We start from the raw sequence: 19173 nt of genomic DNA on the forward strand, positions 1-19173 counted from the left end.
CCCATCCATCAGATTCACCATGGAAGTGGAGAAAGACGGTAAACTACCATTCTTGGATATTCTGTTTGAGAGGAGGCCTGACGGATCCTTGGGACATTCTGTCTACAGGAAAGCCAACCACACAGATTCCTACTTGAAACCGGATTCCCACCACCACCCATCTCAAAATAATTCTCTCATCAAAACGCTATACCACAGAGCCCATGGCATTTCTGACAAACACCACCTGACCGGTGAATTAAGACATGTACATCGGGCCCTCAGGATGAACGGATACTCTGACCGTACTATCCGCCAAGCTGTCTCTCCCACCACACAGAAACAGCCACATGAAACTCCAACCAAAACTATCACGTTACCATACATAGCAGGCGTGACCAAAAAGATCTCCAAAATTCTAAACAAACATAAGATCCAAGTCCGATTCAGTACAGTGCATAAAATCCGTGATCTGATTCCATCTGTGAAGGATGTCGTTCCTGACTTACAATATCCTGGAGTCTACAAATTGAGTTGCATTTGTGGTGATTGCTACATTGGAGAAACGAAACGTCATGTTTCTGATCGTGTCCGCGAGCACAAGTCAGATCTGAAACACGGCAGAACTGATTCTTCTGCCGTTGCCGATCATTGCTACAACTCGGTGGGCTCTCATGAAATTGTCTTTTCCGAGACCAAGGTTCTCTGCAAACCTCCCGGCTACCATCAAAGGTTTGTACACGAAGCCATACAAATATACAAACACAGACATAATTTCAACCGTGATGATGGGTACAAACTTAGTAATCATTGGAAAGATGTTATCAACCACGCAATAAAGACTTAATTACACTTTTTTGGACCATCTTATCTGACAGGCACTATTTTACTTTACTTTACCGAGTGTTAACATCCCCAGTGTTTAACAGTATTCTCTTCATTGTTCAGCCAGCATTGGTGTAAACATGGGCATTTTCGTTCTTTTTTATATCATGTGTATCAGGCCTCCCCTCCCCCTCTCTGTCCAATGCGTTGGTGTGTGCAGCAGCAACCGCGTCCAAGCCGTTGTCCATTCTTTTTGGCCCCGCCCCCCCTCCCCCTCCCGATGCGTTGTACTTGACACTCCGTGATGTCTTTGAGCCCCGCCCCCCTCCCTCCCGATACGTTCCATTCATTGGCTACCACATTCTGATGAGCTCCCCCCCCCCTCTCCTCCCCCTTCAACTTGCTTATAAGGGATTACATCATGAATCATTGCCTCACTTGATGCAGCTAATTCGGCTGTGACGGTCCCACCTGATGACGGAGACTTGTGTTGCCTCCGAAACGTCGTGATTTTTGTTTTATTTTGTTTTTTCATTAATGTTGATGTTTTACCTACGTTGACTTTACCGAAAAAACCTAAGAATATGAGCTCCTCCTCCTCCTCTGGAAGGAGGCTTACGATGGTGCGCTCCCGTCCCAGCCCTCGGAACTGCGCGCGCTCACGAGAAAATCTCTCACACACACGCGCACGCTCGACAAGGGTGTTAAATGGGCATATGGCCAGTTCACATCTGGCTGCCACCATGCCGTGCTAATTATAGCACGGCATGGTGCAGAACTTTCTCGGCGGCGAGGCCATCAATGATTTCGGAAGCTTATCCCGGGCGTGCGCTCTGCGTTAGCGAGCGCATGTCCTCAGCGTATCTGCGGAGGTCCTCGCCGGGCTGGTGGCGGCGCACATTTTATGCTGCCTTTGCCTCCTCCCGGTCACTCGTGCCGAAGCGTTGGCCGAGTCAGTGCATTTACTCTCCCCAATGCGCTTGCGCGCTTGTGGGTAGCGCTGCTACAAAGTCAGCTGCCTGCCACATCCAAATTAATATGTAGCTGCTGCAGCGCTTGTGTGTACGTCCAGCCATTAATATCTCTCGTGTACCCGAGGTTCCGGGCAAACGATTTCCACTACGGTATCCCTTGCCCGGTGAACACATACTTTACTGTTGTTCGGGGTGGGGCGCCTCTCTCCCTTGGAGGTGGAAGAAGTCGTATCACCTCTGACACCAATCTGTGGGGGCTGGCGTCCACCCCATCGTCCTTGCCGGGCAGGAGGGGCGCGACGTCCGCCTCTTCCACTCCCTCTTCCACTCCCTCCTCTACCACGCCGATCGGCCCCCGCCGGGCCCCCACCGACCGGGTGATCGGCCCCCCGGCGTTAGCATCCCCTCTGAGGGACTAGGCCTCGGCAAGGTAAGGTAAAAGTTAAAAGGTAAAAACAACGAGCCTACCTTTACCCTACCTTTTACCCTATCACAATACAATCACTCTACCCTTACCTTTTACCCTTTTGCAGGTAAGGTAAAAGGTAAAAGGTAAAAAGCAATGACCCTACCTTTACCCTACCTTTTACCCTTACCCCATACAAATTACCCGATTACAGGGTAATTACTGGGGTACTACACATGACAAAGGTTTATAATGGTAAATTCTGGGTAGAGCGCTTTATTCATATAGAATACTCTCGATGATTGTTGTTGTTGTCGTTGTTGTCGTTGTTGTTGTCGTTGTTGTCGTTATTGTTGTTGTCGTCGTTGTCGTATCCTCAAATCTTGTAACTCAATTTTAACCCACTTCCCAATGTGGTATCGACTGCAAACTTGGTATACTTATGTCACACTGATGAAAATACTATATTCTATCATAAAAAACATGTATATTTTTAAACCATCTTTTTTATATGTTATGTTTCGGCTTGGGTATAATTGTCCACGGTCAACTGACGTTGGCTGTAATTGGCCATGGTCCCTTACTTCATGGCAAGCTTCGGGGCCACTTCCTGGAGTCTTGGAGTTCTTACATTACTCGCACATTTCATAAAAGCATGTTTTTAAAAAAGTTTTTTTCAAATATTACTTATTAAATGGAGGCCACGGATTGCGCCACGGAGCTTTTAGCGGTAAACAAGGTACCGTATTTACCGGGTAATACTTCGCGCTTCCTTTACCCTACCGGGTAATTCTTCCGAGCTACCTTTACCCTACCTTTTACCTTACCCCTTGGCATGTCGACACCTTTACCTTTACCCTTTTACCCGGTAAAAAGGGTAAATTACCTTACCTTGCCGAGGCCTATGAGAGACATAGCTAAATCGCTGGCTCACCGCCGCACGGGGTTATTCCACACACGCACACACACCAACGCTAATTTTACAGTGGCGAGCACGCGCGCGCCCCTGCCGGCGATCAGATTCTAATATGCGCCTGCACTAAGACTGACGCGAAATGGCTGCACGAATACGCGCGCGCCGGCGGGTGGTTTATACGCTACCCCGCACCCGCACTAAGACTTGGTCTAAAGCAGCTGCGCGAACACGCGCGCTCCTGCGGGGGATTATATTCTAACACCCGCACGCCCCCACAGCTAACGCTACAGCAGCTGCGTGAGCGCGCACGCTCCTGTGGGTGATCCTATTCTAAACCGCGCACACACCACAGCTAACGCTACAGCAGCTGCGCGAACGCGCACGCACCTGCAGGCGATTATCTCAACGAGCGCTCGTGCTGCAGCTCTGCCCTCACTCTCGCCACGCGTCTGCCCACGCAGCCGCTCCACACATAAATCACTCACACCACACCAAGGCTCTGTGCTAACATTTATTCACGGCGCAAACCCTGCATGGCCCGGAGGGATATTCTGCGAGCAGTGCCTAGCCTACTGCTACCCAAGTCCCGAAACACTCACATGCCCTATCACGTACCTCGCAGCTGTACTCACGGCGTCGCACGGACGCTGTGAGAGTCGGAGGGAGGATGATGAAAAAACTTGCCTATCAGTCTCGTAGCAGCACTCGCTGGCATCCCATGGATGCTGTGAGCGGCTCGAGGAGGCAGGACGGCCGGGGGGGGGGTCACGGCGACCAAACTGTTGGAGGATCAGAAAACTGACTTGAACCATGTCGGGCTCATACTCTTAGGTTTTTCGGTAAAGTCACGTAGGTAAAAAAATATAAAAAATAGAAATAATATAAATAAAATAAGAAGTCACGACGTTTCGGAGGCAACACAAGTCTCCGTCATCAGGTGGGACCGTTACAGATAAATTTACTGTCTCAAGTGAGGAAAAATCCAAGAGACAAGCTCTTAAATACAAGTTAAGGGGGAGGGGGGGGGGCTTATCTGAATGTGGTAGCCAGGGAATGGAATGGTGGGGGGGGGGCTAAAAGAGAACAATGGTGCACATCGACTTGGGGTTGTGGCCGGTGTTAGCTGATAATCAAAATAAAAAGAAGAAAGCAGTACTGTTAAACGCTGGGGATGTCAACACTCGGTAAAGTAGAATAGTACCTGTCAAATAAGATGGTACAAATGTGTAGTTAAATCTGTTTTAGATGGTTAATAACATATTTCCAATGATTACTCAGTTTGTACCCATCATCACGGTTGAAGTTATGTCTGTGTTTGTATATCTGGATGGCTTCGTGTACAAACCTTTGATGGTAGCCAGAAGGTTTGCAGAGCACCTTGGTCTCGGATAAGACAATATCATGAGAGCCCACAGCGTTGTAGCAATGATCGGCAACGGCGGAAGACTCAATTTTGCCGTGTTTCAGATCTGACTTGTGCTCGCGGACACGATCGGAGACATGACGTTTCGTTTCCCCAATGTAACAATCACCACAGATGCAACTCATTTTATTGACTCCAGGGTATTGTAAGTCAGGAATGACATCTTTTACAGATGGGATTAGATCACGGATTTTATGTACTGTACTGAATCGGACTTGGATCTTATGTTTGTTTAGAATTTTGGAGAACTTTTTGGTCACGCCTGCTATATATGGCAACGTGATAGTTTTGATCAGAGTTTCAAGTGGTTGTTTCTGTATGGTGGGAGAAACAGCTTGGCGGATAGTGCGGTCAGAGTATCCGTTCATCGTTTCGGGCTACCCTTTTCATGCCCCTTGATAAAAAAAAAAACATCTGGGGTTACGTTATCCTGCGTAGCCAATCGTGAGCCTACCTGTGATTTTCAAACGTTTTTCTGCCCTTACACGTTACGTTTTTTTCCGGCCCATTGTCTCTGCACCCATACTCATTAATCCCTGACTCAGCCGGTTTAATCTGGGAGAGTGTCCGGCTGGCGTATACACACCCGGTCAGTGTGTACTTGGTCGGTGGCGCGGGGATCCCCCCGCGCTCATCGTCTACCCTGCTCGCTTAATATTTCTCCCCAGCCCTCTCCCCGATGTCGTGCGTGACTCATTGCGTTGTGCCAGGCGATCCCCCGCCGGGACACTACGTGTGCGTGTGCTCGGGGGTGGGGGGGAATCGCGGCGCTTGCGGAGTCGCTCCGCGGTCGAGGCACCACAATAGTACTCAGACAGCAACAGCTATGGTTCTAATTGATCTGCTAGCAAGAGACTAGAAGATCCATTCCATCATGCTGTTTGTAGATCTCTTGGCAGCGTGTGACATGGTGGAATATGGAGTGCTAATGACGTGCCTACGACTCATCTGTGGATTGTCCGAGTTTACCTGATTGTGCTGAACTAACCCTTTTATTTAAAAAAAACACAAACAGGTTAATTACATCATCGAAACTTTTAATAAAAGCGGGCTTGGGCAGGACACGCCGTTAGAAGGGATGATGAGCAAGATTAATAAGAAGTGGCGGCGAGAAGATGGAGTGATTAAATCAGTTTAGGTACTGGAAGAATTGTTACATTTCAAGATCGTCAGGTGGCAACGGCTTTTAGATGCCTTCATTCAGCAGTACGAAACGGTTTAGTGCCAGTAGGGGGGTAACACCACAGGCAAACGATTCAGAACGACTGCCCTTACCCAACGTCATAGAAAAAAATTCTAGTTTTAATACTCGTATGGGTATCAGTGATATATTTTTTACTACTCACCTGTTAGAGGGCGCTGTAGTTCAGTGCTTGATTCACAACTGGAGAAATTAGATGAACAAGTGCTACTTTGTTGAAAGTCACACATCCAGTAAAAGCACGATATAACGCGGGCGTATGGGGGCACGAATAACACCCGCATTATAATGGTAAACGCATGTCTCCATGTTCGTGTGAGCTAGTGAAACGTGGGCCCCTCTAATGGAACTGTGCTGGTTAGAAACATTCAGGCTGGCCTGCCTACGATCCATCCTGGGTTTAACCAGGCTGGATTGTGTGAGCTCACAAATCCTTGAAAGACCTCGACCTGGACACATTCCCATCAGTGAGCTTCTTCGGCAGGTAAGGCTGCATTGGCTGGGTCATGTAGCCTGCATTTCCAGCCATGGCATGCCCAAGCAGCCTCTATTTTGGCCGCATACAGGGGGATAAACGGGCATGACACGGGCTGTAAAAGAGATGGACTGATGCAATATAGGAGGATGTGGAGCTTCGTGGACTGTTACCAGCGGTGTAAATATCGGCCTCTAATGAAGGAGGCTCGTGAAGGGCGCTGCTGGGCAATTGGAGGCAGTCGCCCTCCAGCAACAAAGGAGTGCAGAGGAATGATGCTCAAAACGATAAGAGTGCTGGACGGCTAAAATGCAGAACGTTGGCACAGTAGGGGACACTGCTAGTGCATCTGCAAGTCATCTCAGTCAGTCAATCCATGGCTCCTGGGTCTGTCCCGTTGCCTCCTGTCAATGAGCCTTTGACACTTCACGTGGCCTCAAAGTGCACCTGGCCTGGCATAGGTGCCGTGAAGTTAACGCCACTAGTGGCGAATGGCAGGTGTTGTTGTTGTTGTGTCTCCGTATCTGTGTAGGACTTGAAATCACGCGCCACGCGTTATGTTGCTAGGCAAGCGAGCAGAGTACAGTGGGAGCATCTGAGGACACGGTTGTTGTGGAATTAAGGGGGGGGGGGGTCGTTAAGAGACACGACAGGTGTTAGGGGTGACGGAGGACGCAGGCCGGTGATTGGTCAGGAGGGTGAGTGGTTAATGACCGACGCCGGCCTGGCGGCAATAACATGGTCACGTGAGGCTGGGGGCCTGGGGGCGAGTAGCAAAGCGGGGGATGAGATAATTGATTGGGACTGATTGGTGCGGGGATATAGGGCACAGCGTAACGGAGAGACGGGAGTCTTGTTTGGGATTGGAGCTGGAGTGGTTGGTGCCCGGGAGAGAGACGGAGCAGCAGTGAGCAGGGATAGGTACGATAAGGATAGAGAGAACAGTGTACGGTAGAGTGGATAGAGAGAACAGTGTACGGTTAGCAGTGGAGAGAGAGAACACAGTGTACGGTAGCAGTGGATAGAGAGAACACCGTGTACGGTAGTAGTGGATAGAGGATACAGTGTACGGTAGAAACGGGGAGACATGGAGTGTTGTTAATGGCGAGTTGTGCATCGGAGCGAACGGAGAGACACGGAACGATGATGAGGTGTGAACTCTACGCGTGAATAAACGAGACGAGAAAGACAACGAGAGTACGAGTCCTACATCTGTATGAATTTGTCTCCGTATTTGCCCAACTGCGTGTCACCAAAGGAGTTGAGAGCGCTTGGGGTGGGGACTGATGTCTGGCTCTCTGCCGATCTGCAACCTGACCAATGGAGAGAGGACAGCTGAGGGTAGGGGGGCTGGATCAGACACTCAACACCTGGGACTTGGCCACGGCACACCGGCTGCGATACACTGATGTATATAATCAACAAAAGCAAATACGACATTCCCTCATTATTCACGAGGGATACATTCCAGAGATGCTCATGAATAGCACATTTCTAAGATATTCTCCTACGAAAACCTTTTTTATGAATTGCCTGAAATTCCAAAATAAGCTATTGATTACATAAAAATAGAATAACACATCTCTTTATCTCATCACTTTCTTTCTCTCTCGATGCAGTCATGTAGAGTTCCAGATGCGATTCACGGATCGCAAGTTCGTGAATAACGAGGGAATCAGTAAATTTGTCTTTTCATTCATTAGCACGGTTGGCTATGTATGGTGTCAAAGAAGTTCAACATACATCCACATTTTTTTTCACAGGTGATATAACTTGAACCGTAGTATATACGATTCGAATGCGACTGGCCTGTCATGGAAATGTGGAATTTCCACCACTAGTTCAGGCCCTCCAATTAATATGTTCAACTTCTTTTTCACCGTATGTAGCCAACTGTGCTAATCGGAGGTGGGGATGATGAGCATCATCCCACACTCACTGAAGCAGGAAGACAGACTTTTAATATTCATTCAAATGCAATTTAACTTTTGAATCTTTATTTACTCTTAAAATAACCACAAGTGACATGGTATCAATGCACGGGACTGACAAAACTGATTGAGCTACTGAGAATGTCAGCTTACATTTTGGCATCTCTGGTACCACCTAAACTCTTGCCATCACACCACTGCCATTTGGAATGGATATAAAACACCACTAGATGGCAGAATAATATTGTTAAGTTTTATTTCAATGTTATTTCACTTGAGCAGTCAATGCAGGCAAAGTCTGTATTGGTAATATTATGCAACATAATGTCTATTTATTTTTAATTTGTACTGCCTTTAAATTGTTGTGCATCACCTCTAGGTGAGCTGGTTGGTTGCTGCAAGGTCACTGAGAAGTGAGCACTACCCTCTCCATGCTTGTAGTGCCATCGACTGGCTGAAAGTTTATCTGCCTCTGGTAATGCTAAAATTACCTAGGCTCTGGCAGCTATGGGTGTCCTTGCCCAACCGTAGGGTATTCTGTATTTAGCAGTTTTACTACAAGAGGAGTTCCACAGCTCTGGTGCTGGGAGCTTAAGTGCAGCGCACATCCGATATTTGAGGGGCGCTGGGTCGATGCCGTCAAGATTCTGTTCAATGTGGGCGAGTGGCGCTGTGAAGCAACTGCGTTCCATCCTGCAGTCGCAGCAAGGCTCTTGCTGCCTCCTCCCGGAGCTGTGCCGACGAACTCAGCTGCATCCACTCCTCATTCTGAAAAAAAAAGTGGTACAGTCACAGACACGAGCAATATTATTCTGTTAACACCACCTGTAAAGAGCTGGCTTTCCATCACGAGTGAACGTGTTATTTACACAAGCCAATCGGCGTATGCACATTCAATGCAAATTTCTTTGTAAAACACGTGGTAAAAAATCTCCTGCAGAAACTACACAGACTGTTGGGGCAAATGTTAGAGTAGCAAGCATTTATTATGCAGGCCATCAAGGCACATGAAAGAGTGGTGTGGCTAGGACCACTCCTAGCCGCCTTTGTCTCCCCAGTGTGGATGTTTACATGCCACACTACTCATTTAGGGCCGAATTGACCATGGGGATATTACTCACCACTGGTGTTATCCGTGGAGGGAAATCGAACGCACGCTGCCAGATTTGAAGCTCGATGCATGAACCACTAGGCCACCGCTCCCCCCATGTGTTAAGAATATGGCCATAACATCACACGTATCAATCACCACTCTCCTCTCTCAGCCGGCAAAGTGAACTGTGCACAAGCACAGCACAGGAAAAGGAACACGGGTACAAAGCTGCACAAGGTCCCATGCTCAACCGTGGCAGGGACAGGAGTTCTCACCAGCTTCTTGTGCTGGATGTGAAAGGCATTGACCTCGTGCAAAAGGGACACGTTCCCCTCCAGATCGGCCAGGAGACGGCTCACAAGACTCAGGAGCTCCACTGCTTGCCTAATACCACCAGAGCACGCCAATAGCAATTGTCATTAGAATCATGGCTGCCCTGCCAATCCTGTCAAGAATGCTGCAATCCCAATATTGTTAGAACAATTGGTTTATGTCAGCAGTTAATTGTTTGTACACACAGTGGAACTGCTTTAACAACTGATCTTGTAAACATAAGTAAAGGTTCTTTGGTTCTTTTCGGTTAAGTCACGTCTAAAAATAAAATAATAAATCAAAATAAAACAACACATTACGACGTTTCGATTGCAACACAAGCAATCATCATCATGCATAAAAGAAATAGCAACAAAAATCTAACTAGAAAACTATAGACCGACATACAAGCAGACAGACATCACAACGGCACACAGAGAGAGGACACAAATCGGCACAAAGAGATGGTCGTTTCTGTGACGGTCCCTTAAATATAGAGAGGAGGGGGAGGGGACGGGGGGAGGGATAGGGCGGGGAGATCAATGGGTGCACGCCAACGTACTCCTATTGTAAGTGAGATGATAGACGCGGTAAGTAAAGGTACAACATTGATTTTAGAAACAATGATCATGTTAAATAATCATATTAAAATAACAAGATCTGGATTCTTGAGCGTTGTGCATCGCGATGTTCATAGAATGCTTGTTAACATTCGTCTTGGCCAATCAACACGCTCCCTACAACTATTCTTTGGGTCTTTCGGTAAAGTCACGTAGACAGGTTCAAAGAAAATAACAAAAACTACGACGTTTCGATCGCAACACAAGCTTGGATGACGACCGCTTGTGTTGCGATCGAAACATCATAGTTTTTGTTATTATATTTGAACCTATATATGTGACTTTACCAAAAGACCCAGTCACAAAAGCTTTAAGTCAAGATTTCCCTACAACTAACTCCACACCCCCTCTCCCACCAAAGCCATGTACGGAGCTATAGTGTTTGGTGGGCAATACAACCTTATGACTGCACCGAAGGCTATACTAGTGTGAATATATTTTACAGTATACTAAGTAAAAAATATTTAAATACTGTACAGTATAAATACTATTTTCAATAGAAATAGTTTTTGTTTCCAATATGAATCATAAGTTATGTGTTTACAGTATGAAATGGTAAGTTATAAAGGCTGTGAACGTATACTCCTAGTACTGTTAGAAGTTATTTAATATTCGAAGCTCCAGAAACGCATTTACTTTGTATATCGAGGTATTACTGTATCTTCCCTTCTGCATTCATGACTTTCGAACACAGCTATCACAAAATTATAATTCTGTGACATTGTTATCGTGGGCTGCAGGGGGTCCTCAGTCCAAAACAAGTTGAGAACCACTGCTGGTGAGCCTGTAATAAAGAATGACATTCAAACAACATCTATATATATATAAAAAAGGGAAATTTGTGAACATGTGTGTCTGTTCGAAATGTTTAGCATACTTCCCAACATGCAACAACCCTGAAATTTGGCATGTGGGTAGCTTCCAGACTGTACACAATGGAAAAAGTATAAAAATTACTTTTGTATTTGGGGGGGGGGGGGGCGCAATAATGGATATATTTTGCACAGCAAGTGAGCGGTGACGTCACCCGCATGCGGCAGTGTCACGCAGTGTGCCTACTGACGTCACGCATCCCCCCCCCACCCTCCGCGTAGGCCGTGTATTAATCCAAGACGAGAATCCTCTCGGGCGAAGCCGGGTAGTAAAGCTAGTACAACATATAATTGTCAAGCTAACATTCTCAACAGCCACATCCTCAAGCTGGCTCTTTTCCTCATTCCTGTGTGGACGTCGTGTGCTGCCCTCTCCCCATAAAACCATAGGCATCCTCACTCCAAACTCGTGGCCACCCCTCTTCTGTTGCACTCCCCGTGCAATCTCTGCCCAGGCACCTGTGGTAGTTTGCGTCCAAAGCGACGCTTGCCGTGGTGGTGGGCTCCAGCAGCCGCTGTGTTAGGGCACGCCGCTCTTTGAGCACCCCCTCCAGTTCCCCGTTGATTCGCTGCAGCTTCTTTGTCTTTTGCACTGCAATTGCACACGTTCACAAACAATGCTCTCTGCCTGCTGCTTCCGAAGAGCCATCATGCCTCTTTGCATCAGCTTACCATGCACAGAGTACTTGTTGAAAATGGGTAATTAGAATGTTGTTTTCCCCATTCTTTAAGTTAAATATATTTCAACAAATGTCCCACTTAACCATACAGTTTTATCAGCAACAACATATTCAGCAACAATGGGAATAGGGAACAAAACCTTTGCCATTGCAGCACCAACGTTTTGGAACATTGTTTCCTCCCTTAACATCATACATCTTAAATTTCGATTTAAAGCGTTCGTGACTGCAGGGATTCATCTTCTTGGTTCTTTCGGTAAAGTCACGTAGAAGGGAAATAATAAAATAATAAAAATATAACATAATAAAATAAGTTTAACACGTAGGCTTTCGCGACCAATATTATTCATAATCAACGTTTTTGGGTTTAGATCGCGTTATTTATAAATGTGTCGTAACCCTCCACCACCCGACACGGCCAATCAGTAAAAAAGTGTCACGTTGACAAAAGACAAATAGTTCACTGCTTTAGCCCACCGGTGTGTTGAAGCGTGAAACCACAACATTTACAATTTGAGTACGACGTTTCGCTGGTAATTGCGGTTTTTAAATTTTATTCAGTATCTCGGCGGTGACAACAAACCGAAAAACAAACCGAATCCCGAGGGGGCGCCCCCTCACTCGTGCCCTAAAGGTCCCGCTCAGTCACCGACCCATCCTCTGGGCCGGGATCACCCGTGCCACAGCATCGGAGGGGAAGCCTCCCCTTCCAGCCACGCACACCTTCACCCCCCGGATGCCGGCGAGGACCTCCCACCCCCCCCTGCCCTAGCCCACCCTGGGCAGCGGCCACTTCCATCGTTCCCTTGCGGCCTCGCGCCCCATTTTCCCTTGGTCCATCTCTACCACCCTTTCCAACAGTCTCCTCGCAGCATAGCATGTCTCCAACGGGGACGTCAGGGACCCCTCCAGCCCCTTCTTTCGCGCTTTCCACAGCGCCTCTTTCGTCGCTCCTATTACAGCCCACACCCGGTCCCTGTCCTCCCTCCCCACCCCCCGCAGCTCTCCCCACATGACGTCCCGTGCCGTCACCCTTGATAGAGCGAAACGGGCCAGCAACGGCTTACTCCTCCTCCAGACTTCCTGGGCGAAAGGGCACGCCACCATCACATGCGCCGCAGTTTCATCCGCGTTGCAGCCCCTCGGGCACTTGGGGGTATGCGCCATTTGGCGGCTGTACAAGAAACCCCGCGTCTCCAACCTGTCTCGGACAGCCAGCCATGACAGGTCCCGCTGCTCCTTCGTGAGCACTGCCGACGCCACATTCCTCCAAATCTTCCCGTGCGTCTCCCTCCTCGCACCGGCCACCTCGTCACAGGCCTCCTCCTTCTCCGCCGCAGCCCGCACCTCCCTGGGGGCCCACCGACCCCCCCACCGGCTCAGGCCGTGCTGCCCGACGTAGCTCCCCACCACGTCGCTAACCCAGCCCCCCGGCCAGTCCAAAGGGGTGCTCCTTCCTGCCTCAGTCATCCCGAGCCCCCGCAACCGCCACGTCAGTCGGTACCTCATATACCACGCTGCCTTGCCCCGCGGCTCCGCAGAGAAGAACAGCCGCAGCGCATTGCAGACAAAGGTCGATTGCAGGGTATACCCCACATTTGGGGCACCCCTCCCCCCATTCTGGACCTGCAGACACACCACGGCCCTCCTCACCCTCTCCATCCCTCCCCCCCAGATAAACCTGAAAATCGCCGTGGTCAAGGCCTTAGCCTCCCTCCCACCTGGCGGGAACACCTGCGCCAAGTAGTTTAGGGGTGGTAATATTTCTGTTTTAACCACCATAATTCTACCGGCCATCGTGAGCCGCCTCCCAGCCCACTTACCTAGGCAGCCCTTTGCCTTCCTCACCCCCTTCTCCCAGTTACCTTCCCCCATCCTATCCCCACAGAAAAACACCCCCAGTATCTTTATCCCCTCTGTTTGTAGACTCAGCTCCGGCGGCCGACCCTCGAAAAGCCTCGGGTCTCCAAAAACCATGAGCTGACTTTTCCCCACACTGACCTTCAATCCGGAGGCCGCGCAGAACCTCCCCATCCCCTCCATTGCCCTCCATACCGATACCACGTCCCTGCATAGCACGGCCACGTCGTCCATGTACAGGGTCACCTTTCCCTGCTCCTTGCTCCCCGGTATTACCACCCCCCCAATCCTCTGGTCATTCCTTATCATCTGCGCCAGCGGCTCCATGCACATGACAAATAGCACTGGGGACATCGGGCATCCCTGCCGCACCCCCGATCCCACTGGGATGATCCCGGAGCATTCCCCATTTATCAGGAGCCTGGCCCTGAGCCCCCCATAGAGTCGCTTCACCCACTCCACCAGGGGCCCGCACACCCCCATCCTCTCCATCACTGCCAGCATGAATTCATGAGAGAGGCGGTCGAAGGCCTTGTCCAGGTCCAGACTTAGGATCCCCAACGGACACCCCCTCTCTCTCTCGCCTTCAATCGCCTCCCTCAAGACCACCAAAGTGTCCGCGATCCTCCTCCCCGGGACCGCACACGTCTGGTCCGGCCCCACCACCTCACCCACCACCTTCCCCAGTCGCCCTGCCACCACCCTTGCCACGATCTTATAGTCCGCGTTCAGGAGGGTTATTGGCCTCCAACTTCCCAGGTCCCTACGCTCCCCCTTCCCTTTATAAATCAGTGTCACCAGGCCCTCCTGCATGTCGTCCGGTACCTGCCCCTCCTCCAACGTTTCCCTACAAATTTGCACAACATCCTCCTTCAGGAGTTCCCAGAATTTTATGTAAAAGTCCGCCGGGATCCCGTCCGGGCCTGGGGTCCTGTTCTTGTTCAGCCCCTTCACCGCCCCTTCCACTTCCTCCCATTGAATCCTCTCCCCTAGCGCCTCCGGGTTCTCAACCCTCTTCGCCAATGCTCCCAGCAGCTCCTCCCGCCGCCCCCCATCTATCCCTTTCCCTTTATACAACTCCCCATAAAAGTCCTCCGCTACACTAATCATCCCTTCCGTCGTCACCTGTCTACCCCTAGTAGGACTAACCAGCTCCCTCATTTCATTGTCTCCCTCCCTACCCGCCTTAAGGAAAAAACGTGTACACTGCTCCCTATCCTCTGTTGCCCTGACCCTCGCCCTATACACTAATTGCCTAGCCCTCTTTTCCAGGACTGAGGCTACCCTCCCCTTCATCTCCGCTATCCTTTCTCCCACCGGGAACCCTAGCCCTAGCAGCCCATACAGCCTTTCTAACCTAGCGTTCCATTGTCTCAAATCCCTACACACCCCCCCTTTCTTCTACTGTAACACTGAAAGAACGTTCTGATCCTACACTTTACATGCCCCCACCACTCCACCCTCGTGGGGAAGCACACCTGCAGCGTCCTCCAGCTGGCATACGCTCGCTTGAAATCCTCCACCAACTCCTGCTCCGCCAGCAAGCCCACATTCATCTTCCACACGCCCTTCCCCCTCTTCACCCCCCCCGGGATCACAAGCTCCGCCACCACCATTCTGTGATCCGAGAGGGGAAAAGGTTCCACCCCCGCGCTGCCCACATTTACCTTGTCGGAAACGAAGATAAAGTCAATGCGTGACTGTGCTCCCCCACTCTTGTCCGCCCACGTGAACTCTGGCCGCGTGCCGTGCATCCTCCTGAACGTATCCACCATCCCAAAGGTCCCCATCAGCTCCCTCAGTTCCCTGGAAGAGGAATCTAACTTCCTCCTCCCCTTCACCGACACCAGGTCCGCCAGGCCTAACGATCAAACGTTCCCCCCCTTCCCCCCACCTCCACCCCGACTCTCCCGAGTCCGGCGCGGATCCTGAAGGGCTCGTGTCTTCCTGGGGACTAGCTCCTATCAGGACTCTGTCCCGCTTCCTTTTCCTCCCCCCCACTTCCTCCCATGCTTCATCCGCCCCTTCCTCCACCCGCTGCCCCACCTCGCCCTCCTCTCCTGTCACCTCCGACCAGTTCCCCAGCGGCGTTCCCGAGTCCTCCATGCTGTCTCCCCTTCCCTCCTCCGCCCCCTCCAGTGGTGGTGGTGCTCCCTCCCCCGCCGATCCCCCTCCCTCCCCCTCCCTGCCGTCTCCCCTTCCCTCCTCCGCCCCCTCCAGTGGTGGTGGTGCTCCCTCCTCCGCCGATCCCCCTCCCTCACCTTCCTCGGGGGGCCGCGGTTCCTCCACCTCCCCTTTCCCTTCCCCTTCTCGCTCCCGGCCCGCTTCCCGTCCGGCAGCCTCCGTCGCCTCCTCCACCTGGCCACTCCGCCATGCCCGCGCCCTGTTAGCGTAGGATTCTGGGCAGGTCCTGTACAAATGCCCTCTGCTGCCGCACAGGTTGCAAAGGGCTGGCTCCCCGCACTCCTCCACCGTGTGGTCCAGCGCCCTGCACCTGTAGCAAACGCGCGCCACGCATGCTGCTGCCAGGTGCCCCCCCTCCCCCACACCTCCTGCACAGCTTGGGCTGTCCCGCGTACACCACATAGCCCGTTTCCGCCGATGTTCAGAGCACTCGGGACATGCTTCAGTGCCCCCCCCTCCGTCTTCAGACGCACCCTCCACTGCCTGGCCCCCGTCCATATCCCCGCCGCATCCAGCACCCTCTTGCAGCCCGACAGGACCACACAGTGCTGCCGCAGCCACACCTCCACGTCCTGATCATGCAACGCTTCATTATAAAGGAACACGGTCACGACCTTCGTCTCCAGGTCCGATAGCAACCGCGTCCTCATAGACGCCAGCGGCTTCTCCCCCGCCTTCTCCTCGAAACGGGCAAGGAATTTTTGCAGCAGGATGTTGGTGGTGAAGCTCACGTCGAATGCCCTCCCCCCCGGCAGGGCAATCAGGCAGTACAAGTCCTCCACCTCCACCTGCAGCATTCCCAGCACAACCGACCTCACAGAGGTCGTCCTGTCCAGGGTGACCCCCTCTTCCACATCTTCCTTAAACTCGACCCGCACGCAATTGTGCCTCTTGGCCTGCAACGGGGTCAGGCCCGCCCCAGCTCCACCGCGCCACCTCCCCGCTCCCCCGCCGGGCCTCCCCGCACCCACCGGGCCAACCCCCGCCGTCTTCTCTCTCCACTGCCCCCCTCCCGGCCCCTGGGCTGCGGGCGCCTCTCCTGCCCCTTCCTCCCCCTTCCGATCGGGGGTACTCCCACCCCCTCCTCCCGGCGCTCCCCCTCGTTCTCCTCCCCGCTCCTCCCTCCCCGCGCTCCCCAACCCCTCCACCCCCCCCACTCTCTTCCCTTGTTGCGCCTCACCCGACGTCACCCTCGCACCAGACGGGCCCGCCCCGCTCCTACGGTCTCTCGCAGCGCCCCGGGTGTCTTCCTCAGGCTGTGCCGTGCGCCGCGACTCCGTCTCCATCTCCATGTGCTCGCTGCAGCTGGGTCACTCCTCCCACAGCGCCCGCGGCTCCCCCACCCTCCGGCAGCAAGGCCACCCCAGACCACCCGGTCTGGGGCCCTCGCACACCCCGGGGTGGCTGGAGAACCCACGGGACACCGACGAGCCGCAGCAGTGTATCAGGGAGAACCGGTTCAGGAACGCGTTTCGCTGGTAATTGCGTTCAGCGTCATCGGGCAATTCGCCAGAATGGTGAGGCTCTGCTGTGTCTCCCGTTCTTATATAGAGCAGCAGCAGAGTGACGTCATCATTAACTCATTAACTCATCTGGTGCAAAGATTTGAGGGGGGGGGGGGTTATTGTAATGATATACTAGATTGGTAATCAGGCTATTGTTACGATGCGAGTTGTAGATTAGTAATCATTTGGAATGTGTTTTATTGTGATTATGCTACATTAGTAATCAGTTAGTGTTTGTTTCCCTTATAAGGAATTGTAATGCATCTTATTTAATAATACGCTTTCAGGCTGCACTAAGCCTGTAGCTGTCTGAGCGATTATAGTTATTTCTGTTTCTCTCAATTTCAATGGATTCTCTAATTAGTCTTTGCCAGTAGTAACTAGTTTTACACAACACTTCAACGTTGTCAAAATCAATTGAGTGTCCCTGTTGGCATGCATGTTCTGCCACTGCCGACAGTTGTGTTTGCGATAGTTTAATATTTCTCTGGTGTTCTTTTAGTCGTACACTAACGTTACGCCCTGTCTGTCCAATATAGCATCTGCCACATACACAATTAATCCGATATACACCTTCTGTTGATAATTTAGGTAATTCGTCTTTAGTGCACGTTACTAGTTGCTGAATTTTGTGTACTGTACCAAATCTTACTGTAATGTTTTGCTTTTGCAAAACACGGGCTAATTTGTCAGTTACTCCTGAGATAAATGGTATTTTTAATGTTTTAATAATCTGATCGCTTTCAGCAGTGTTGCTTTGCGATCGTGATTTGGCATTTAGTGCTCTGTTAATTTGAGCATTATTGTAGCCATTCTGTCTTAGTGCTTCTTTAACATGTTTAATCTCTATCACTAGACTTTCACCATCTGACACTGTTTTAGCCCGATGTATGAGCGTCTTGATAAGAGAGGATTTCTGAGCTGGGTGATGATGCGAATCTGCATTCAGATAGGCATCAGTGTGCGTTTGCTTTCTGTAAACGCTGTGTGTTATTTTACCATTTAGGCCATGCCCAAGTAAAATATCCAGGAACGGGAGTGTGTTATTCACCTCCATTTCCATGGTGAACTGAATGGCCGGGTTTTGTGCATTGAGATGATTTAGAAAATCGTTAAGTGTATCTTTACCATGTGGCCAGACAACCAAAGTGTCATCCACATATCTAAACCAAAAGGATGGTTTTAATGTGCTCGAGGCAAGTGCTCTGGTTTCAAAGTTTTCCATGTACAAATTTGCTATAGCAGGAGATAAAGGAGAGCCCATTGCTGCTCCCTCCCTTTGTTTAAAGAATTCGCCTCTCCATAAGAAGTAAGTGTTATTTAAACAATGGTCAGCGAGTTTCGGAATATCTTTTGGTAAACCTGTATTCTTTACCAGTGTATCAAGTAATTTAAGCGACTCGCTCACTGGAACCTTAGTGAATAGCGAAATCACATCAAAACTCACCAAAATATCGATACTATAACACAACAATCGGCTGATAATGTGTTTAATCTAACACATGCTAACCAAATTAACAAATTTTCTAGACTTTACAATAAACAAATCCCTATTTAAAACGAACAATTTAAAAACAAAACCGTAATGAACTTGACTAACACTGATTTAACCACTGACATGATTTCTGTCCTTTCTAAAGTCCTTAACTTTGATGCGATTTCGCTATTCACTAAGGTTCCAGTGAGCGAGTCGCTTAAATTACTTGATACACTGGTAAAGAATACAGGTTTACCAAAAGATATTCCGAAACTCGCTGACCATTGTTTAAATAACACTTACTTCTTATGGAGAGGCGAATTCTTTAAACAAAGGGAGGGAGCAGCAATGGGCTCTCCTTTATCTCCTGCTATAGCAAATTTGTACATGGAAAACTTTGAAACCAGAGCACTTGCCTCGAGCACATTAAAACCATCCTT

General features: G+C 50.2%; 1 protein-coding gene across 2 annotated transcripts in view; it reads right to left on the reverse strand.

The window, feature by feature from the left end:
- Positions 1-8179: 8179 nt before the first annotated feature.
- The window catches only part of HAUS2 (HAUS augmin like complex subunit 2), a 29554-nt gene continuing 18560 nt past the window's right edge, over positions 8180-19173 (reverse strand). For both annotated transcript variants that reach the window (XM_078608828.1, XM_078608827.1), the window contains exons 5-7: positions 11487-11619; positions 9499-9607; positions 8180-8898 (exon numbers count right to left, since the gene is read on the reverse strand). In XM_078608828.1, coding sequence (XP_078464954.1) covers positions 8782-8898; positions 9499-9607; positions 11487-11619 — 359 coding nt within the window. In that variant the 3' untranslated portion in view covers positions 8180-8781. The remainder of the gene's footprint in view (positions 8899-9498; positions 9608-11486; positions 11620-19173) is intronic.

Source organism: Lampetra planeri, chromosome 30, assembly GCF_965212315.1.
Source record: "Lampetra planeri chromosome 30, kcLamPlan1.2.h2, whole genome shotgun sequence".
NCBI classification, from domain to species: domain Eukaryota; kingdom Metazoa; phylum Chordata; class Hyperoartia; order Petromyzontiformes; family Petromyzontidae; genus Lampetra; species Lampetra planeri.